Genomic DNA, 23,999 nt, shown 5'->3' with positions numbered 1-23,999 from the left:
AAATATGTGAACTAGTTACAATATTTTGTGGGGAAGGCGCAGATAATGCCTTGAATTATGGTTGATATGTCTGTGATCAAAAAGATGTGAAAAATACAATATCAATTTGATGAAGTACAACTGTGGATAGTTTCATGTTATATTGTCTCATTGCCAATTATTTGCTGACAGAATTTTAGTGGGACTAAGGATTATCCCATTCAGTCTCCTTCCTCCCAGCCTCCTGAAACCTTGCAGTCAAAGCTGGCCTTTTTTAGGGTCTGTTGCAGTGGTTGATATGTTCAATTCTCTCCAGCACCCAGCATATGCTCCAGGAGTCTGCCCTACCAGGCAATCAGATAAATGACAAGGATACAGTACGACATGTAGGACTCTTGTACCATAGTGTTGGTTCGACCACATTTAGAGTACTGCGTACAGTTCTGGTCGCCACATTACCAAAAGTATGTGGATGTTTTGCAGATGGTGCAGAGGAGATTCACCAGGATGTTGCCTGGTAATGGAGGGTGCTAGCTATGAAGAAAGCTTGAATAGATTAGGATTATTTTCATTACAAAGACAGAGATTGAGGGGGAACCTGAGTGAGGTCTACAAAATCATGAGGGGTATAGATAAGGTGGATAGAAAGAAGCTTTTTCCCCAGAGCAGGGGACTCAATTACTAGGGGTCATGAGTTCAAAGTGAGAGGGGGAAAGTTTATGGGAGATATGTGTGGAAAGTTCTTTATGCAGAGGGTGGTGGGTGCCTGGAACGCATTGCCAGTAGAGGTGGGAGACGCAGACACGATAGTGTCTTTTGAGGTGTATCTGGACAGGTACATGGATGGGCGGGGAGCAAAGGGATACAGACCCTTAGAAAATAGGTGACAGGTTAGACAGACGATCTCGATCGGTGCAGACTTGGAAGGCCGAACGGCCTGTTCCTGTGCTGTAATTTTCTTTGTTCTTTGCTTACCCCTGGGCCACAAAGTCTAGGTTCAAGTTGCACATATTCCAGAAATCTGTTGTAATATCCCTGAAAAAGTTGTTCAAAAATTGCTCCAGTATGCCATGTGAACTATGGAACAACATTCCGGTGTCATCACAGAGTGTCTTTTAGCTATTTTGTTCCTGTTGTGACACAGCGAATGAAGCACATTGAGGTGAAACTTTAACTCTTCCTACAGACACTGTCTACCTCACTGACTATTTCCAGTATTCTCTGTTTGACTTTCAGACCTGCCTGTCCTGGGATTTGTGTGAGATTCTCCCAACCTCATCCATCCTCCACTGGAAGCTCTGCATGCCTGGGTTGATACTCTTGTGGAACACCGTAAGCTTGGCAGCATGAGTTTCTGCTAGACACATTGAAATCTGAAAGTTTGGGTAAGTTGACTAGGATTTGAGGTGTGGGGAACTCCTTGGATCTCAGATTGTCATGGAGAGGCATACAGCACGGAAACAGGCCTTATTCTGCACACTTTCTAGTTTAATAATATCCTTTCTACAGTACGGCAATCAGAACTGCACACAGTACTCCAAATGTGGCCTCACCAATGTCTTGACATTCCAACTCCTACACTCAACGCTCTGGTCTCCTTTTCTGAGCAAGGATGTTCTTGCTCTCGAGGGAGTGAAGCAAAGTTTTACAGGGCTGATTCTGGGGAATGGCAGGTCTGATGTATGAGGAGAGATTGACTTGTTTGGGATTGTTTCAACTTGAGTCCAGACAAATGACGGGGGTGGGGTAAGTCTCAGAGATTCGTAAAATTCTAACAGGACTGGACAAGGTAGATGCAGGGAGGATGTTCCCAATGGTGGGTGTGTCGAGAACCAGTATGAGGATTTGGGGTAAGACGATTTAGGATGGAGATGAGGAGACATTTCGTCAGGGAATGAATGGTGAGCCTGTGGAATTCATTACCACAGGAAGTAGTTGAATCCAAAACATTTAATGTATTCAAGAGGTGACTAGATAAAGCACTTACAGCGAATGGAATCAAACGTTATAGGGAGAAAGCAGGATTAGCCTATTAAGTTGGACAATCAGCCACAATCATGAAAAATGGTGCAGCAGGCTCGAAGGGCTGAATGGCCTCATCTTGCTCCTATCTTCAATGTTTTTGTGACCATTGAAAGCAAGCATGCTGAAAGCCTTCTTCGTCACCCTGTCTACCTGTGATTTCATTTTCAAGAAGCTGTACTCCTAAGTCTCTTTCTTCTGTAACACTCCCAGTGGCCTACCGATGACTGTGTAAGTCCTGCCCTGTTTACCTTAGCAAAATGCAACACTTTGCATTTATCTAAACGAAACTCCATCTGCCATTCGTCAGCCCACAGGCCCAGTTGATCATGCAAGACAAAGCATCAAAACCAGAGAACACAAGAGGTTGGAATACATAGGTAGACAGGATTTAAAGAGAAGGCCATTCGGCCCTTCAAAAGTCAACCCTAGCTCCAATTCACTCAGATCTATAGTCACTACATCAAGTTTTAATCTTCGTCATTCTTGAGATGTGAGCGCCTTGCGGTTTGATCCAACCCAAGTGGCTTGTTTAGAGAGTATTTAAGAGTCAACCACATTGCTTTGGGTCTGGAGTTACATGAAGGCAAGAGCAGGTCAGGTTAGCAAATTCCTACATGAAAAGGTGAGTGAGCCAGGGATTTTAGGACTATCCAGTAGTTCCATAATCATTATTAATAAGATTAGACTTAATTTTAATTTTACTAATTAGAGTTACAGTGTCATAAAACAGTCAGAGCACAGTAGACCATTTGGCCCCCATGTCTTTGCTGTCCCATTAAAGGAGCAAAATTAGTAATGCTAACCCCCAGTCTTTTTCATGTAATTTTGCAAATCTTTTCCTTACATTTTATGATTGGATTTACTTTGGAAAGCCTCAATTGAATCTGCCTCCACCATAATCTCAGGGAATGCACTGCAGATCCAGACCACTCACTGGGTACAAACAGATTCATTGAGTCATCCAGCACAGAGACAGGCCCTTTGGCCCAAACTGGTCCATACCGATCAAAATGTCCAACCACGCAAACTCCATTTCCCTGCACTTGGCTCAAAGAAACCTTTCCTATCCATGTATTTCCTACCCCACCCCTTTAATGGAGGTGATGACCTCAAGGTATTATGGCTGGACTGTTAATCCAGACACCCAGATAACATTCTGGGGACTTGGGTTTGGAATCCCACCAGGCAGATGGTGGAGGTTGAATTCAGTAAATATCTGAAATTAAGAATCTAATGATGACTGTGAATCCATTGTCGATTGTCTGAAAAACCCATCTGGTTCGCCAATGTCCTTTAGGGAAGGGAACTGCCATCCTTACCTGGTCTGGCCTACATGTGACTCCAGACCCACAGCAATGTAGTTGACTCTTAACTGCCCTCTGGGCAATTAGGGATGAGCTATAAATGCTGCCTAGCCAGTGATGCCCTCATCCCGTGAATGAATAAAGGAAAAAATTATCCAAATGCCTTTTAAATGTTTTTAATTGCCCACCTCAACCATTTCCACTGGCAGCTCATTCCTTTTGTGTACCACCCTCTATGTAAAAAAGTTGCCCCTCAGGTTTCCATGTATTCTTTCCCCTCTTAGCCTGAACTGATGCCCTCTAGTCCTTGATTCCCGAATCCTGGGAAAAAGACTGAGCTCATTCACTCTATCCATGCCTCTCATGATATAAAAAGATCCTTCTTCAGTCTCCTACATTCTAAAGAAAAAAGTCCTAGCTTGTCCAACCTCTCAGTCCCTCGAGTCCTCGCAACATCCTTACACTCGTCGACATTGCTTCTTTGGCAATTATCTTAACGTCTTGGGGAAGCCCTTACATTTCGGCATGGGACTAGAGTCAAATATGAAGCATCCCGGGAACAGTAGGGCACAGTTCCGTCTTGAGAGGACATTCATGGATTTTACTGATGCCAGACTCGTTTATTTTTAAGCGAATGCTCTTTTTCTTGGTTCTCCCCCTAAATGATTCCAGGATTTTGAACTGACGTAAGCCGGTCAGGGTGAAAGTATCTGGGTGTTGCTGAGAACACTACATTTCTCCCTCCTCCTTTTTCTCACCGTCACCCTCACCGATCCACCAATCACACCTTTTCCCGCTCTCTGCCTCCCCACGTTCCAGCCAATGGGATTTAAATACGCATATCACCATCCCCATGCCCGCCAATCACAGCGTTGCATTTTGGGGGCTTGAAAATATGGCCCCTCCCCATCCCCATCACCACCCCCAACCCCCCCCCCGTAACCCTCCGGTCCACAGGTTCCATTGCAACGGCTGAAGTTCATCCTCTTCCCCCTCCCACCTCTGTCAGAATTCTGTTTCCAATCATTCACATCAAGTTCATTATTTGTTACTGGGCAGATTTTCTGAGTTATAGAATTTCAGTAGCATCCCTTAATGGACAAGTGAAAGGATTTGCAGCAACTGATGATTTACTGAAGGGGACATCAAGATTGAGATGAATGTTCTGTTCGGTACAAAAGGTTATAACAATAAGCAAAAGATAAAAAGGAATGACTTGCATATATATAATGATTTTCACTGACTGTCTTAAAATGCTTTACGCCAACAAAATACTTATTTGAAGTTAGAATGAGTTTTTGTTTTATTGTAGGAAGTAAGGCAGCCCGCGTGCACACAGCAAACTCCATTAACATCAACGCGATAATAACAAACCATCTTTTTGTGATGTAATTGAGGGTGAAATATTGGAACAGAATGCCGGGGATAACTCCTCTGAAAAAAGTGCTATGTGGCCTTTATATACACTGGAGCATTTCTTTAATGTGAAAGATGACACCCCTGACAGTTCAGTATTCCCTTAGTACTGCACTGACCATCAGCTGGGGGGGTAAGAAAACTTTTTTTTAAACATAAACTAAGGAAGTTACATCAATAGATGGAGGAAGCAGGGGAATAAAAAACTGTAACTCTACTCTGAAATAGCAAGAACTGCAGATGCTGGAGTCAAAGACAACAGTGTGCAGCTGGAGGAACACAGCGGGCCAGGCAACATCACAGGAGCAAGAAAGTTGACATTTTGGATCAGGATCCTTCTTCAAAAGAACGGTCCTGACCCAAAACATCAACTTTCCTGCTCCTCTGATGCTGCCTAGCCTCCTGTGTTCCTCCAGCTCCATACCGTGTTGTTGTAACTCTATTCTTCCTGGTTAATTTGATAAATCATTGTGTATAATTAAAGAGATTCTATATTTTGGCATAATGCAGAGTTTACTCTGATAGTTGCATGCATTGTTTGATCAACTGTAGTGGATTCAGTCACTTTCTGTCACTGAGTTCAGGAAGAACTGGGTAGTAATGGGATTCTATCCTCCATTTAGCACGCAAATAGAGCTGTTTATAGTTAATCCCTAGTACATCCAAGATTAGCTGAGCTTCCAGTTCATGTCTCTGTTGAAATGCAATTTGCACAATGATGGTAATCTTTGTGAGTGCCCATGTTGTTTACATATCGAAAATGATTAACTCTTGCCATGAGATAAAAATCAAAATCATTAGTATGTTGTGATTTTCAGGATGGTATGTTAATGTTGGCAGTTAATTACTAATGTTTTGAAGTTGAAATGATATTAACTAGTTAGAATGCACTTTTTCATCATCAGCCCTCCCCCAAACTGACTGATTTGGTCTACATTATGAAAATGTCTTCCTCTTAATAATATCAAAATAATCCAGTGTCTATCTGAATGTCTTGATACTTCACCATAGCTTACAATGTCTACCCAAAACACTGCTTCAAACCTTCCCCCATTCACTTCCTACGGTCGTGCAGTACTCTTGTGCTGCAGTAGTAGTGTCTCTGCCCCTGCTCCAGGAGGACCAGGTTCAAGTCCCAAAACAGGAAAGAAAAGAAGATTGCTAGCAGCACTGTACACCCCAATCGTTAGCTTAATCATTAGCGGGTTAATTCTGCAGTACGTCATTCCAAACCACTTAGATCCTCTATCTTGTTTGGCTTGTACCTCACTACTTCAAATACTTTTGCGTCCCCAATTCCCTCCAAGCTACAAACACGCAAAATCCTCCACCTTTACTCTCATCCTACCTCATCTCCTTTCTTTTTGTCATTCTTTCACGGAACTGGGGCATCTCTGGAATTACCAGCATTTGTTGCCCTTTCTTAATTTTCTTTGAAAATAGTTAAGAACGAACTACATTACTGTGGGTCTAAACAAGGTAAGGATGGCAGTTTTTCTTTCTTAACTTGAGGTACATTCTTTGTTTCCTAAGGTACATTAATGAAACAGGTAGGGTCAAACAACAATCATTGATATTTTCAGGGTCACAAACTAACTGAGTGCCTTAGCCCACAGCAGACATGAGCTGCTATGTACTTGACCCTTCTGGTATTGGCGAATCCTAGGTATCTAGTATCTTTCATCCAGTATGCAAGTACTGGAAGATTCCAGCATTATAGAACCCACTCCCCCAACATTGTGGAAACAAGCCATTCCGGCCAACAGCTCCACAACGACCCTCCAAACAGCATCCCACCCAGACCCAACCCCCTATCCATCCCTGTATTTTCCCTTGGCTAATACACCCAAACTAAACATCCCTGAACGCTATCAGTAATTTAGCCTGGCCAATCCACCTATCCTACACATCTTTAAGTTGTGGGAGGAAAGCACAGCACCCGGCAGAAAACCACGCAGAGACAGGGAGAATGTGCAAACTCCACACAGTCACCCGAGGCTAGAATTGAACCCGTGTCCCTGACCACTGCCACAACTCCTTCCTTCCCTTATTTCACTCCCTTCATTACATCTCACTCATTCGTTCTCTCTTTACCTTCTGACACACGTGATCACACAAATGCAGACATGCGCAAGCGTGCTTGCACACACAGATACTGACATACACACCATGTGTGCACAGCTGCACATGCTCTCACATGCACATGACCCAAGGATATTTTTGAACCCTTTTCACGTCTATTCAGCTCTTAATATTCCCTTTTGTCAACTGGTACAAGATTACATTTCTAATATGTTGATCTTAAAAAATCAGCAAATTTTTGCCAAAAATCTCAGATGACGACCTAAATGAAATGTTCTGACACACCCTTACTCACAAGTTACTTCCTAATGTAGTAGTTTTCTCAGCTCCAAGGTATCTCATAAGCTCCTCATCCGAGTGCTCGTCCCCCACAATTGTGGGCCCAGTTTCCTGTAAAACAGATATTATTACTTCTGAAATCACTCGAACATGATTCATATTCTCTCCCCTCCCACTGCATTAGAGCGGGGAGTTGGGGAGACATTGTGGCTCAGTGGTTAGCATTGCTGCCCTGCCTCACAGTGCCAGGGACCTGGGTTCAATTCCACCCTTGGGTCATCTGCACGGGTTTCTGCTGGGTGCTTCTGTTTCCTCCCACTGTCCAAAGATATGCAGGTTAGGTGAATTGGCCAAACTAAATTGCCCGTAGTGTTCAGGGGTATGTAGATTAGGTATGCTAGCCATTCATGTGATTTTGATGAGCCTGGCCAGCACAGCATTGACTGTCCTGTCCATAGGGCAGTTAAGACTCAACCCATATGGCTATGGGTCTGAAGTCACATGTAGGCTACACCACGGAAGGGTGGCAGATTTCCTTCCCTCAAAGCTATGAGTGAACCAGATGGGTTTTTACAACAATCAGCAATGGTTACAGACAAGTCTTTTGTTCCCAATCCTTTATTGAATTCAAAATGTCACGATCTGCCATGGTGGGATTCAGGTCCTCAGAACATTAGCCTGGGTGTCTGATTACTATCCAATGAAATGACTACTACATCTTTATGGCTGAAATCAGCATTATCGGTTGGGGCACAGTAAGATTGGGGGAGGGTGGTGTGGGCAGGCAACATGAAGCTGGGGAGGTGGAAAGAATTATAACAGGATTCCGACTGCTCACCTCTGACTCCAGCAGGAGATCACACTTGTATAAAGCCCCTGACTATCAAATAGCCTGTCAACACAGACACCTGGGTCACACGTAAATAATGCTGTAATAAATGCAGTACAGGAGGGGCTAGCAGTGTCTGTGGAACCGCACCCAGCACAAATCAAGTAACTGAGGAAAACAAGGGAACAGGAGTTATCCATTCAGACCATCGACTCTATGCTGCCCTTCAACAGCTGCCCCTAACTGATCAACCACTTCTATGCCTTATACCCATCCCACTCCAACAACTACTGGCAATCAATTTCTACCTTCAACATTCTCAATCATTGATATCCCCTCTTTTTTAAAAGTGTGTCCCCTAGTTATAGACCTCCTAACCAAGGAAATCATCTTACCTGAATCTATCCTGTTTATCCCTTTAGGTATTTTCCAGGTTTCAACGAGATTGCTTCTCATGCTTTGAAACACTGAAGAGTACAGGCCCAGTTTGCCTAATCTTTCATCATAGGACAGTCTTGCCATCCTAAGAACAAGTCTGGTAAACCTTCACTGAACTCGCTCTCAGGCAATAATATCTTTCCTGAGGAAAGGAGACCAAAATTACTCAAGGTGCAGTCTAACTAAGTTCTGATACAATTGAAGCAAGACATCACTGCTCCTGTACTCAAATCTTCTTGCAATAAAGGCTAACATTCCATTAGCCTTCCTAATAGCTTGCTGTACAAGTATGTTTTCCTTTATTGATCTATGAATAAAGACACCTAGATTCATTTCACATCTGCACTGTCCAAACTCTTGTTATTTAAGAAAAACTCTGTAGATCTGTTTCTCCCACCAAAATGGATATCCTCACAATTTTCCACACTTAATTGCATCTGCCATGTTCTTGCCATTCATTAAAACTGTTCAAATATTTCTGAAGCTGTATTCTATCTCCCTCACAACTCAGTCCCACTGCACAAATTTTGAGATATTCTACTGGGTCCCCAAATCTCTTCAAATTTTTCAGATCTGTTATGATAAATCTCGGGGGCAGGTGCAACTCGAGTGTGGTGAATTCCACTCCTGGTTGAGAAGTAGGGACACTACCACTATTCTTTAAAAGTCATCATTTCCCCATCTACCATGGTGAGATTGGAACCAGTGTCTTCTAGAACAATAACCTGGGGTTCTAGATTACTAGATCTGTGATATTACTACTGTGCCACCAATGTTATGACACACCTCTGGAACAGGTAGGATTTGGAACCTAGACCTCCTGTTTCAGAGGTAGAGACACTACCACTGAGCCACAAGAAATCCCTGTTGCAAATTCTAGATACCTTTGTAAATGTTTCTATGCAACTGCTACCGGAACAGGTGGGATTTGTACCCAAACCTTAATGTCATGAGGTAAGGACACTACCACAGTGCCACAAGAGCCCAGCAGTGCAGGTATAGGTACTTTGCAGTCACAGTGCGAGAACATTTAATGTGCTTGGTCTCTGGATTTCTAAATTAATGATATTACACTACCCGTTTCACCATAACCTCATTTAGAATAGAATCCCTACAGTGTAGAAGCAGGCCATATGGCCCATTAAGTCCACACCGACCTCTGAGGAGCATCCCACCCAGACCCACCCCCTGCAGTTCCCATGGCTAATCCACCTACCCTGGACACTATGGGCAATTTAATATTGCCAATCCACCTAACCTACACATCTCTGGGCTGTGGGAGGAAACCAGAGCACCCAGAGCAAACACACATAGACATGGAAAGAATGTGCAAACTCCACACTGACAGACAGTCATCCAAGGGTGGAATTGAACCCAGGTCCCTGGCACTGTGAGGCAGCAGTGCTAACTGCTGATTCATCGTGCTGCCCTGATGCTGCTCATAGAATGTTTTACTGCACTTTGCATCAAACCACGGTTGGGTTGGATATAATTTTGCAGAGTTGATGGCACTTCATGACTGCCCAAATTTTAGCTAGTATTTGTGGTACAAATCTATCCTATTGAGCACTGTGGCAGTGATAGACAAACGGATACTGTCTATCAACAAGCATGTAGGACAGACTTTGTCTCCATCAGGACTATGACAATGACAATTATACTGGCAGAGACAGATGGACTTGCTGCAGGTCGAGGTTTATTGGTTATTATTGTTATTAATTGGTGTACCTCTTGTTGGTTTTCTCATGACTTGCCACAGTGCAAGTCTGGCAGATATCTCCTTCAGAACTTCACCAGTTTGACCAACAAAGGTTTGAATTTTGTGTAGCAGTTTGATTAAATTGAGTAGCTTGCAAGGCCAATTTCAAAGGGCAGTTAAGAGTCAATCACATTTTGTGCTTTTGATTCACAGGCCACACTAGGTAAGGATGACAGATTTTCTTCTAGGTGATAGAGGTCAAATGTTTGAAAGGTGCTGTCAAACAAGGCTTGGCAAGTCATGTTCTTAGTTATATCATGGTCACCAGTTCCCATTTTTAGTTCCAGGCTTATTGATATCTTTATAAAGCAAAATGGAGTTAATGCAGTTTATATAATGAATACAATGTACAATGAATTCTTTAACAATATATTTTATATGTTGGATAGAATAATCAACAATTATATGGAGCGATAATTGTCTTACAATGGAAGAGCTGATGGGTGACATCTTCATATACATTTGTGTTCAGCACATCAGCAGATTATGCACTAAATAATATAAATAATCAGGAAATCAAATAACCTTAGTCACTCATTAGTTAAGAAATATAACAATATTGTAAAGAGGTGATTTGTAAATGAGCTATTTTTGTATTAAAAGCAACACCATCCATTGATTCAAAATTCAGTCTGTTGTTTACCTACAATAAATCCTAGACTAAGTGTAGGAGGAAATGCAAGGAGCTAGCTGTTTAAAACAAAGACTTCCTGTAGAAACATCACTGTATTGTTACTTTTGACTGTGTTGGTAACAAAATAACAGGGATTCAGTAAGGCTGCATGAAAGAGGTTATTTGCTACAAAGATAGTTTTTTTTTAATGTGGGCTAGAAACTGGATGGATGGTAAGAAAACAGCAAGAGAGAATAAAAAGTACGTTCTCTGATTGAAGCCCATTGCCTTGGGCTTCATTTTTTCAAGATAATAAAATGTGAGGCTGGATGAACACAGCAGGCCAAGCATCTGCAGTTCCCATTATCTCTGCTTCAATTTTTCACATTATTTATCAACAGGAATAGAGAGTTGTGCTTCATGTTTTCAGTTAGGTGCAAAGCAGGCTAAATTTGTAAGTAATGTAGCTGGAAACAGGGAGTTGCAAGTGGATACAGACAAATTGACTGAGCAAAATCACACCAATTGATATTTAGTGTTGGTCATCCACTTAAGCGAATAAAACAAAGGCAAATTGGAATGTTTCTAAAATGAGGAATTCAGAAACGTAGTTGAGCAGTGAGCCTTGGCAGTCAGAATACAGAAATCATTTAAAACTGTCAGAAAGATAGAAAAAGCACTCAAGAAACGGAATGAATTTTGGTCAAGGAGCTAACTCCTATTCCTACTAGATCTTTTTTCCCAGCCTTTTGCTTCATACGCTTTTTGATGCTTTTTCAAAATATTTACCATTTATAGTATCTATTTAAAAGTTACTTTTGACTGCAATTTTGCAATCTCTGTCTGGTAAGCTACTTTTTGTCCTAAAACTTGCATTTAGTGGCGATATTTCCACTTCCAACTCAGAAGATCCATCCAGAATGACTGCAGATATCAGAATTCTGTGTTGACAAAGAGCGGGGGTGCCCTTTCCTCTTTTGGTGGAAGTTCATAAAGCCCTCTATCTGTGTGAGTATATGACAATAGACAATAGACAACAGGTGCAGGAGTAGGCCATTCAGCCCTTCAAGCTAGCACCACCATTCATCATGATCATGGCTGATCATCCACAATCAGTATCCCGTTCCTGCCTTATCCCCATAACCCTTGATTCCACTATCTTTAAGAGCCCTATCCATCTCTTTCTTGAAAGTATCCAGAGACTTGGCCTCCACTGCCTTCTGGGGCAGAGCATTCCATATATCCACCACTCTCCGGGTGAAGACGTTTTTCCTCATAAGGACTATGAACAGAAACAGAGGGGTAACTGACCTCAAGCAGGTGAGTCACAGTCAGGCAACATGAGTTAGGTTGCAGGTGAAAGCACAGGAAGGGGAACAGAAAGGCAGCCTGAGTTATGGAGATTCTGCAAGGAGAGTATGAAACACTGGGATGTGGCAAGATACTATGGAAACAGGACAAGGGGGATGAGCAACACTCTGTGAGAGTGAGTGAAGCCTTGACAGGTGCGAGACTATGAAGGAGAATTATTTTCAGTGGACAATGATCCCACCAATAAGACTGGACGAATGGGGAAAGGGGTGAGGGAGAGCAGCAAGTGCACCACATCAAAGCAAGTGTTGTGAGGTGTTGACTTCCTGGCGTAATTTATCAAGGCAAGTTAAAGGAGGGTCACAAGTGCCAAATAACTTGAACAGTGAGTACCTCCATTTCTGCTTTCCTTCTTTCATTTTGCTTTTCTTTCACCTTCTGACATCATGGGAAACCCGGAGCTGTGTTGAAGGGTTGTCAGCAGCAGCAGTCACAGTGCTCAAATCCAGGACTCCTGACTTCAGCAGGACCAGTAGAGGGCAAATGGGCTGTTGGCTGCGGCAGTGCTCGACGCTTGGCAGGTCATTGCCCTCAGTGGAGTCAGGAGCAGGGCTGTGGCCTTTATGCAGCATAAAGTTAAGCTTGGCATGGGCTGGAGATGAGGCCCAGTGAGGTCTACTGAAATAACTGAGCTTTCTACTTCTTTATTTTTCTAATTTATTCCTCAGATCCTGTACCGAAGTACCTTTGTACTTAAGATGATACCTTAATTGGTGACTTTGGTAGACTTCTCACTGCACTCGTGAGTACACATGACAATAAACCTAGTTCTAGTTCTCCTGCATGGGAGTATGGACCTTCTCCACAGCAGGAGTCAAGCATGAGTACAAATAGGAAACAGAACCACTTTCCAGAGAAATGAGTCCCTAACTCCCAGAGATCAAGTTGGCTATGGTTGTGGACAGGGAGAAGTATTAATGCTGTATCCTGGTAACATTTAAACAGACTCAAAATTCTTCCATTACTTCCAGACAGGTACTAGTAAAAGACAAAACCAAGAACTCCATGAATTGCTCATGGATGCGACTGCCAGTAACTGACTTAAACCACACCATGCAAAGCTGCTTCAAATCACCATCATCACTTTCTGCAAAATACAAACGATTGAACACACTGCTCTGGTAAACCATCCTCAACCTCCTCCAGCCTCTTCCAAATTTGTGCCCAGTTTTACTGAACTCCAAGCCTTGGATTGAGGACTGGCTGTCTGACAGAAGGCAGAGAGTTGGGATAAAAGGCTCTTTATCGCAATGGCAACCGGTGACGAGTGGTGTCCCGCAGGGTTCAGCGTTGGGGCCGCAGCTGTTCACTTTATATATTAATGATCTGGATGAAGGGATGGGCGGCATTCTGGTGATGTTTGCCAATGATACGAAGATAGGTGGACAGGCAGATAGCACTGAGGAGGTGGGGAAGCTGCAGAAATATTTTGACAGTTTAGGAGAGTGGTCCACAAAATGGCTGATGAAATTCAACGTGAGCAAATGTAAGGTTTTGCACTTTGGTAAAAAGAATACAGGCACGGACTATTTTCTAAGTGGTGAGAAAATTCATAAAGCAGAAGGACAAAGGGATCTGGGAGTGTTGGTCCAGGATTCTCTACAAGTTAACTTGCAGGTAGTGTCCGTGATTAAGAAAGCGAATGTAATGTTGTCGTTTATCTCAAGAGGGGTGGAATATAAAAGCAGTGATGTGCTTCTGAGACTTTATAAAGCTTTAGTTAGGCCCCATTTAGAATACTGTGTCCAATTTTGGGCCCCACACCTCAGGAAGGACATACTAGACCTGGAGCGTGTCCAACGGAGATTCACACAGATGATCCCTGGAATGGTAGGTTTAACGTATGATGAACGGCTAAGGATCCTGGGATTGTACTCATTAGAGTTTAGAAGGTTGAGGGGAGATCTAAGAGAAACTTACAAGATAATGAATGGCTTAGAAGGGGTGGATGCTGGGAAGTTGTTTCCATTAGGCGGGGAGACTAGGACCCGTGGGCACAGCCTTAAAATTAGAGGGGATAAATTTAAAACAGAAATGAGACGACATTTCTTCAGCCAGAGAGTGGTGGGCTTGTGGAATTCTTTGCCACGGAGTGCAGTGGAGACCGGGTCGTTAAATGCCTTCAAGGCAGAGATCGACAAATTCTTGATCTCACAAGGAATCAAGGGCACAGGGAGAGTGCAGGGAAGTGGAGTTGAAATGCCCATCAGCCATGATTTAATGGCGGAGTGGATTCGATGGGCCGAATGGCCTTACTTCCACTCCTATGTCTTATGGTCTAAGCCTGAGTCCTACCAATGAGGTTTGTGGCCTGACCACAGTTTCAAAACAATCCTTATAAACATCAAAGATGACAGGTGATGTGACTGTGTAAACTATTCCCCCCCCCCACTCACTTTTCTCAATCTATCTGCATCCTTTTAACAGAGTTAACTGCACTATCTTACTCCTCCACCAATGTCTCATCATCTAGCTGGGTGCAACTGTTCTTACCTAGTTCCGCTTTTCTATCTAAACATAGACAGAAAATTGCCTGTACTGGTTTTACTTTCTGCTCCCAGACTGTTGTCCTGACAGTCCGGGGTGTTTATCTGTCCTTGATTCCATCTTTTTCCTCATGTAATATTGTTCCCTGGTTATACCATACAAAAACACATCAGATTGCATATGTACCCTAATGACCCCCAAATTTCTCTCTGTCTTCCACCCCTTTTGACCACTTTACCATTTGTAAGATGTCAGTCTACCTGTCCAGCATCCAGCGCTAGATGAACAGAAATCTCCTTCAACTAAATATCAAGGAAGTGCATATTGGTCCCCACCACATACTCCATCCCTCAGCCAAGCAGCTGTCAGAAGCAGAACCAAACTGCTCATGAACATGGTGTCATACTTGATTTCAAACAAGCTTTGATTGCACACCCACATCGTCACTAAGACCATGTTCCTTCCACCCTTGAAACAAGGTGTTGCTGTCAATATATTGCTGCTACTTTGTTGCAATGAACTCAATCATTCCAAAATATTTCTTGTCGTTATCTCGTCTCTCATCCTGTATAAAGGTAAGCTCATCCAAAATTCTGTCACCCATATTCTAACTCGCACCAAGTCTGTTCACCCATTACGCAGTTCACTGACATGTCAGCTCCCATTTGAAAAATGTCACAGTTTATGATGTGTTAACATTGATATCAAATCCCTTCAAGGCCTCAACCCACTGAAGCTCACTTAAAGTGTGTTGGAAGCAAATTCACTTGTTATTATCAAAAGGGAATTGGATAAATACTTGAAAGGAGAAATTTGCTGGGTGACGTAGAAAAGACAAGGAAGTGGACCTACTGAGCTGCTTAATTACATGACTAACATCCAATTCATTCATAACAGCAAGAAATTACAAAATAGTTTTGACCAGGTGATTAAATTTGAAGGTATTCTGCCTCTCCTGTTGGCCCACTGGGTATATCCATTGCACAAGTTGGTCAACTGAGTTCAGTCAGGCAGCACTTGGAGTCATGGGAGAGCAGTAGGGTAATTTTAAATCTTGAAAGGGGCCCTAGGACACAGCATATTGAAGACTCTTATTAAAACTGTAACAGTATTTTCCCACTTCTTATTGGAACTGCCAGTGAAACCAAATGCATTGATTAATTGCACATTAAAAGGGAATTATTCCTGCTCAAAATAAGCCGGCCTTTCTCTCAAAACAAGTCAAATTAGATCACTTAAAAACCATAAAATTAATGGGTGCTTATTCTGAAGCTGGTCAGTTGTACAATTCAATCAGTAGAAACCAGTGCGCCTGGTTAGTGATTTTGCATGTTCACAGGCATATTGCAGTAGATAGAATTAGTTATTGATAAACCAATCGTACACCGTGGCTCAGTGGTTAGACCTGCTGCTTCACAGCACCGGGGATCCAGGTTCAATTCCCAGCCTCGGGCAACTATCCATGTGGAGTTTGCACATTCTGCCTGTGTCAGCGCAAGTTTCTGCTGGGTGCTTCAGTTTCCTCCTGCAGTCCAAAGACGTGCGGGCTAGGTGGATTGGCCGTGCTAAATTGCCCATAGTGTTCAAGGATGTGTGGATTAGGTGATTTACAGGAGGATTGGTCTGGGTGGGATGCTCTGAGGGTCAGTATGAACTTGTTGGGCTGAAGACCTGTCACCACACTGTAGGAATTCTATGAACTCTCATAACTAGCATTTGGACATTGTATTTTAGAGTTTATTCATCAGATGAGACTTTTTTTAATTTTATTTTCTTCACACGTTTTGAGATTAATGGTAGTCATACTATTCTACATTAGCATTTAACACTATAGTAACATTATTGCAAAATTTGTATTTGAAAATTTACTTTCTGAAGTAGTCCTGTTTGTTCTGAAGGCTTGTATACAATGCCAGCTCATTTCTCCCCAGCCCCTCCAAAAGCAATTGGGTTTATGAAGACTTTTGAAATATTCTTAAGCTTCACTATCTTGAAGTATTAGTTTCAGAACAGGAGAGTACGGCAGGTGCCAACAGCAGAGCAGACAAATAGAGCCAGGTGCAGCTAACTTGAACTGAAGGTGTTAATGAAGCAGATAGGAAGATAATGCTGCAATGTTGCAAAGACTGGGAGCTAAAGAGAAATGGAGGGTAGTTTGAGAGGGCAATGTTTGCAACACTAGTCTGGGCATCACTGAAAAATGGGAAAAAGGCAAGGTTATATGAGTGAGACTGGTGGCCTAGGCTAATAATCTGTCTATATAAAAAGATTTAACCTTTTAACATTTTTAAGAGGGGGCCAAGGCCAAATAAAGGAATGATAAAAAACATTTTGCTGCAGAAGCAGAATACAATTTCACTGCACCGTATGTCAAAGCAGTGACATTTAACATGGATGAATGGGGAGGGGAAAACAAGGCTTAATTCAGAATTAGGCCAATCTGCCTGAGCTACTGTTCAGACTGGAGTCCTGTGACCAGGGATGTGCCACAAGGATCAGTGCTGGGTCCACTGTTGCTCATCATTTATATAAACAATTCGGATGGCAATATAGGAGGCACGGTTAGTAAGTTTGCAGGTTACACCAAAATTGGTGGTATAGTGGACAGTAAAGAAGGTTATCTAAGAATACAGTGAAGTTTTGCTCAACTGGGCCGGTGGGCTGAGGAATGGCAGATGGATTTCTAGATAAATACGAGAAGTCGCATTTTGGAAAGTCGAACCAGGGCAGGGTTTGTACAGTTAATGGTAGGGTCCTGGGAAGTGTTATCAAACACACAGACATAATGGTGCAGGTACATAGTTCCTTAAAAGTGGTGTCACAGCTAGACTGCTTGGTGAAGACAGCATTTGGCAAGCTTGCCTTCATAAGTCAGAGAATTGAGTACAGGAGTTGAAATGTCATGTTATAGCCGTACAAGACATTGGTATGGCCACATTTGGATTACTGTGTACAACTTTGCTTGCCCTACTATGGGAAGGATATTAAACTGGAAAGGGAGCAAAAAAAAAATTTAAAAGGATGTTACCAAGACTGGAGGGTTTGAGTTATAAGGAGAGGCTGGATAGGCTAGGGCTTTTTGACCTGGAGAGTTGAATGCCAGGGGGGTGGCCTTATAGAGGTTTCTAAAATCACGAGGGGTCTATATAAGTTGAACAGCCAAGGACTTTTCCCTAGGGTAGGGCAGTCCAAAACCAGAGTGCATTGGTTTCAGGTGAGAGGGGAAAGATTTGAAAGGAACCTGAGGGGCAACATTTTCACACAGAATGAGAGTTGTATTTCTGACAAAGGGTCACTGGACCCGAAATGTTAACTTTTCTTTTCTTCATAGATGCTGCCAGACCTGCTAAGCTTTTCCAGCAACTTTGTTTTTGCTTACAGTGTGTTGCATATATAGAATGAGCTGCCAGAGGAAGTGGTAGAAGTGAGTAAAATTACAACATTTAAAAGACATTTGGAAAGGCAGATGGAGAGGAAAGGTTGAAAGGGATATGGGCCAAATGCAGGCAAATGGGACAAATTCAGTTTAGGAAATCTGTTCAGCAAGGACGAGGGGCCAAAAGGCCTGTTTCCGTCCTGTATGACACTGTAGTTTGGAAAAATTCAGCCAGCAGTAGCAAAAGAAAAGCAATTTTAAGAGCACTGGGGATGAGAAATGGCCTCATATGGGGTTATCAACTTTGAGGTGAATACCATCTTTGCTCTGAACTGAATGTTGGTGGCAGAATGGTTGACCTCAGTACCAAGACGATATATTTGAGTAGATACCAAGGAGGTCTGGTGTTAGAGGCTGCAGTATGGTTTTAACTGAAGAGAAACCGTATACTTATGATATCGCCAATGTTGGCTGTGGTCTGGCTTAGCCACCACTTAAAGAATCAGACAGTCCGCATGACAATTAATGTTTGGTTAGGTTAGCAGGTACCACTTCTCCAGCTAGTTGCGCCTGGATTGTCAATTTCAGTCTTTGAGTACTTAGGATTTGGTGGGATCAGAACAAAACAACTCCGAGCATTAGGTCAACTTCGGTGATTTACTTCGGGCCAAGATGGTACTTTTGACTTATGAGTGCGAGAAGCCTTTGACTCACATCAGAAACTTCCTACTTCCCAATTAAAACCCAAAGAACTGCGGATGCTGTAAATCACGAACAACAACATAAGTTGCTGGAAAAGCTCAGCAGGTCTGGCAGCATCTGCGAAGGAGAAAACACAGTTAACGTTTCGGGTCCAGTGACCCTTCCTACTTCCCGTCCATCTTCCATTCCTCGGAGTGAATGGTGATTGAACACCATCGACACGGGACAGATAAAACACGGCGATGGAATCGGAGACAAACGCTGTTTCTGCAGGCTGTGCAGCAGGAAACCTGAGCAAGAACTGCTGCCTCGCTGACAACCCCAGTACAAACGAGCCCCATCCCGCGTAGACACACGATATGCAACGTGCACATTTGCTTACCAGTCGGATCTGAGTGCTGATTAGGACGTAAGGCATTATTGTGATCCTCTAGTAGCTTGGTGCTTCTGACTGCTATGTCAGTAATATTCCCCCGCCCCTCCTCCCTGCTTTCCGCGGCCCGGGACGGATGGTGTAATTTCCTCACTGACTCTGACTCCAGCCAATCACTCTCTACCTGAGCTCGCGTAATAACACTTCCAAAAAAAACCCGAGCAGTTTCCTAAATCTGGCTCGCAAGATGTGGAAATGCAGCCTCTGAGAACGTGCTTCAAACAGGTTTATCATTTCCATCTTTCTTTAATAAAAATCAACATTACTTAACCCTGTAATGGGAGGCTGCAAGTGGTTTGTACTTCCTGCTTTAATTGTGAATCCCTAGGATCGTTTCGGTAATTTGGCCTGCAGATTTAGTACCTGAAACTGAACTTCAAATGGAGTCCTCGAATAACCCAGATGGACAGATGAAGGCTCTGAACAACGTGATGTAACCTCTGGTATTGCCTCCAATTTCAGATTTTAAAAAAACCCGACAGCCTTTCCAATTTTTTTTTGCCTTTCATCCGTACTCTTTCTGCCAAAAAAACATTGTTATTTTCCTTGGATCCGAAAATGGCTTCATACTTCCCATATTTATCACTGTATAATTTAGCCACTTAATTTTATCTATATCCCTCTGTACTTCGTGGCGCCATCTCCTAGTTTATTCATGCACAATTCCCAAGGACTTCTGACAATCCTTGATAAATATAGTGAAAAGCTCAGGCCTCCAAAACAGATCTTAGAGGAATACCACCAGACACTTATATCCAAAGTGAACTTCCATTATCTCCTGTGGAAGGTTACCTCCAATTTCATGTGCACTAATTTGGCTAATATGGAATGGAAGGAAAGCAGTTCTTGGCAGCGTGGAGGAACAGAGGGATCTTGGTGTGCAGATACATAGATCCCTTAAAATGGCCACCCAAGTGGACAGGGTTGTTAAGAAAGCATATGGTGTTTTGGCTTTCATTAACAGGGGGATTGAGTTTAAGAGTCGTGAGATCTTGTTGCAGCTCTATAAAACTTTGGTTAGACCGCACTTGGAATACTGCGTCCAGTTCTGGGCGCCCTATTATAGGAAAGATGTGGATGCTTTGGAGAGGGTTCAGAGGAGGTTTACCAGGATGCTGCCTGGACTGGAGGGCTTATCTTATGAAGAGAGGTTGACTGAGCTCGGTCTCTTTTCATTGGAGAAAAGGAGGAGGAGAGGTGACCTAATTGAGGTATACAAGATAATGAGAGGCATGGATAGAGTTGATAGCCAGAGACTATTTCCCAGGGCAGAAATGGCTAGCACGAGGGGTCATAGTTTTAAGCTGGTTGGTGGAAAGTATAGAGGGGATGTCAGAGGCAGGTTCTTTACGCAGAGAGTTGTGAGAGCATGGAATGCGTTGCCAGCAGCAGTTGTGGAAGCAAGGTCATTGGGGTCATTTAAGAGACTGCTGGACATGCATATGGTCACAGAAATTTGAGGGTGCATACATGAGGATCAATGGTCGGCACAACATTGTGGGCTGAAGGGCCTGTTCTGTGCTGTACTGTGCTATGTTCTATGTTCTATATATATCAGCAAGGCGGCTAAACCCGAGACTCTACAACTGTAGAGTCTCCCATCCGCCCTCCTCCTCCAACCTAGTTAATAAGGTAAGGTTCATTCTAAACTTTCTCTATTGAATATAAGTTTGTTATTAATTTGTTATTATTACTTGACGTAAGCTTTCTACTTTAGTATTGAGTGGGTGTTCAGATAAGTGGGGTATGGATGCTAGGGCAGTTGCTTGCTCCTCCTGCAGAATGTGGCAGTTGGGAGATGTGGCACACGTCTCCGCTGGCTACATCTGCGGGAAGTGCACCCAACTACAGCTCCTTGAAAACCGTGTTAGGGAAATGGAGCTGGAGCTGGATGAACTACGGATCATTCGGGAGGCAGAGGGGGTAATTGAGAGGAGTTATTGGGAGTTGGTCACTCCTAAGGCTCAGAACGAGGATAGATGGGTTGCAGTTAGGGGGAGGAAAGGGGACAGACAGACAGACAGTGCAGAGATCCCCTGTGGGCATTCCCCTCAGCAATAAGTATACCGTTTTGGATACTGCTGGGGGGGATGACCTACCAGAGGAAAGCCATAGTAGTCAGTTCGCTGGCACTGAGCCTGACACTGTGGCAAAGAAGGGAAGGGGGCAGAATAGAAAAGTACTCGTGGTAGGGGACTCGATAGTTAGGGGAATCGACAGGAGATTTTGTGGTCAAGATCGGGATTCCCGGAAGGTATGTTGCCTCCCTGGTGCCAGGGTCCGGGACATCTCCGATCGGGTGTATAAGGTTCTAAAAGGGGAGGGCGAACAGCCAGAAATCGTGTTACATATTGGCACAAATGATATAGCCAGAAATAGGATTGAGGATATAAAAAGTGATTTCAGGGAGTTAGGATGGAAGCTGCAGAGCAGGACGAACAGAGTAGTATTCTCTGGTTTACTACCGGTGCCACGAGATAGCGAGGTGAGGAACAGGGAGCGGGCGCAGCTGAACACGTGGCTACGCAGCTGGTGTAGGAGGGAGGGCTTCAGATATGTAGATAATTGGGATGCCTTCTGGGGAAGGTGGGACCTGTACAAGAAGGACGGGTTGCATCTGAACTGGAAGGGGACCAATGTCCTGGGTGGAAGGTTTCCTCGAGTAGTTCGAGAGGGTTTAAATTAGTATGGCAGGGGGGTGGGAACCTGAGCTGTATACCAGAGGTGAGCGTTGATGCAGGTGAGGCAGTAGCAAGAGGTAGACCAGCTAGTGGGAAGGATTTTCCTGGGAAGGAACCAAGGGATCGGTTAAAGTGTGTTTGCTTTAATGCAAGGAGTATCAGGAATAAAAGTGATGAACTTAGAGCATGGATCAGTACCTGGTGCTATGATGTTGTGGCCATAACAGAGACATGGGTTTGTCATGGGCAGGAATGGTTGCTGGATCTTCCAGGGTTTAGAACATTTAAAAAGAATAGGGAGGGGGGAAAAAGAGGAGGGGGTGTAGCACTACTAATCAGAGAGGGTATCACAGCTACAGAAGCTTCCATTGTCGAGGAAGATCTGCCTACCGAGTCAGTATGGGTGGAAATTAGGAACAGCAAGGGAGTAGTCACCTCGTTAGGGGTTTTACTACAGGCCCCCCAATAGCAGCAGGGAGATTGAAGAAAGCATAGGTCGACAGATTTTGGAAAAGTGTGGACGCAGTAGGGTTGTTGTAATGGGTGACTTTAACTTTCCTAATATTGATTGGAACCTCCTTCGAGCAGAAGATTTGAATGGAGCTGTTTTTGTAAGGTGTGTTCAGGAGGGTTTCCTAATGCAGTACGTTGACAGGCCGACGAGGGGAGAGGCCATTCTAGACTTGGTGCTCGGAAACGAGCCGGGGCAGGTATCAGATCTTGTGGTGGGAGAGCATTTTGGTGATAGTGACCATAACTGCCTCACATTCTACATAGCTATGGAGAAGGAGAGTATTAGGCAAAATGGGAGGATATTTAATTGGGGAAGAGGAAACTATGATGCGATTAGACATGAGTTAGGAAGCATGGACTGGGAGCAGTTGTTCCATGGTAAGGGAACTATAGACATGTGGAGACTGTTTAAGGAACAGTTGTTGGGAGTGATGAGTAAATATGTCCCTCTGAGACAGGCAAGAAGGGGTAAGATAAAGGAACCTTGGATGACGAGAGCGGTGGAGCTTCTTGTGAAAAGGAAGAAGGTAGCTTACATAAGGTGGAGGAAGCTAGGGTCAAGTTCAGCTAGAGAGGATTACACGCAGGCAAGGAAGGAGCTCAAAAATGGTCTGAGGAGAGCCAGGAGGGGGCACGAGAAAGGCTTGGCAGAAGGAATCCGGGAAAACACAAAGGCATTTTACACTTATGTGAGGAATAAGAGAATGATCAAAGAAAGAGTAGGGCCGATCAGGGATAGCATACGGAACTTGTGTGTGGAGCCTGAGGAGGTAGGGGAAGCCCTAAATGAGTTTTTTGCTTCTGTCTTTACGAAAGAAACGAACTTTGTAGTGAATGAAACCTTTGAAGAGCAGGTGTGCATGCTGGAATGGATAGAGATAGAGGAAGCTGATGTGCTGAAAATTTTGTCAAACATTAAGATTGACAAGTCGCCAGGCCCGGACCAGATTTGTCTTCGGCTGCTTTGGGAAGCGAGAAATGCAATTGCTTCGCCACTTGCGAAGATCTTTGCATCCTCGCTCTCCACTGGAGTCGTACCTGAGGACTGGAGAGAGGCAAATGTAATTCCTCTCTTCAAGAAAGGAAATAGGGAAATCCCCGGCAATTATAGACCAGTAAGTCTCACGTCTGTCATCTGCAAGGTGTTAGAAAGGATTCTGAGGGATAAGATTTATGACCATCTGGAAGAGCATGGCTTGATCAAATACAGTCAACACGGCTTTGTGAGGGGTAGGTCATGCCTTACAAACCTTATCGAGTTTTTTGAGGATGTGACTAGAAAAGTTGATGAGGGTCGAGCTGTGGATGTGGTGTATATGGACTTCAGTAAGGCATTTGATAAGGTTCCCCATGGTAGGCTCATTCAGAAGGTCAGGAGGAATGGGATACAGGGGAACTTAGCTGCTTGGATACAGAATTGGCTGGCCAACAGAAGACAGCGAGTGGTAGTAGAAGGAAAATATTCTGCCTGGAAGTCAGTGGTGAGTGGGGTTCCACAGGGCTCTGTCCTTGGGCCTCTACTGTTTGTAATTTTTATTAATGACTTGGATGAGGGGATTGAAGGATGGGTCAGCAAGTTTGCAGACGACACAAAGGTCGGAGGTGTCGTTGACAGTGTAGAGGGCTGTTGTAGGCTGCAGCGGGACATTGACAGGATGCAGAGATGGGCTGAGAGGTGGCAGATGGAGTGCAACCTGGATAAATGCGAGGTG

The 23,999-nt window shown here is 43.7% G+C and overlaps 1 protein-coding gene across 2 annotated transcripts in view; it reads right to left on the bottom strand.

Annotated features, from left to right (window-relative positions):
* Nucleotides 1-23,999, bottom strand: part of gchfr (GTP cyclohydrolase I feedback regulator) — a 149,945-nt gene that overhangs the window by 2,996 nt on the left and 122,950 nt on the right. The window contains exons 1-2 of one of the 2 annotated variants that reach the window (XM_059649311.1): nucleotides 19,043-19,178; nucleotides 7,102-7,196 (exon numbers count right to left, since the gene is read on the bottom strand). In XM_059649311.1, the coding sequence (XP_059505294.1) occupies nucleotides 7,102-7,196; nucleotides 19,043-19,078 (131 nt within the window). In that variant the 5' untranslated portion in view covers nucleotides 19,079-19,178. Of the gene's footprint in view, nucleotides 1-7,101; nucleotides 7,197-19,042; nucleotides 19,179-23,999 lie in introns of those variants that run through there. The other variant, XM_059649310.1, reaches the window with a different exon arrangement.

Source organism: Stegostoma tigrinum, chromosome 10 (assembly GCF_030684315.1).
Source record: "Stegostoma tigrinum isolate sSteTig4 chromosome 10, sSteTig4.hap1, whole genome shotgun sequence".
NCBI classification, from domain to species: Eukaryota; Metazoa; Chordata; class Chondrichthyes; order Orectolobiformes; family Stegostomatidae; genus Stegostoma; species Stegostoma tigrinum.
Note: the sequence above shows the minus strand (reverse complement) of the source record. Positions and strands in the feature narration are given on the sequence as shown.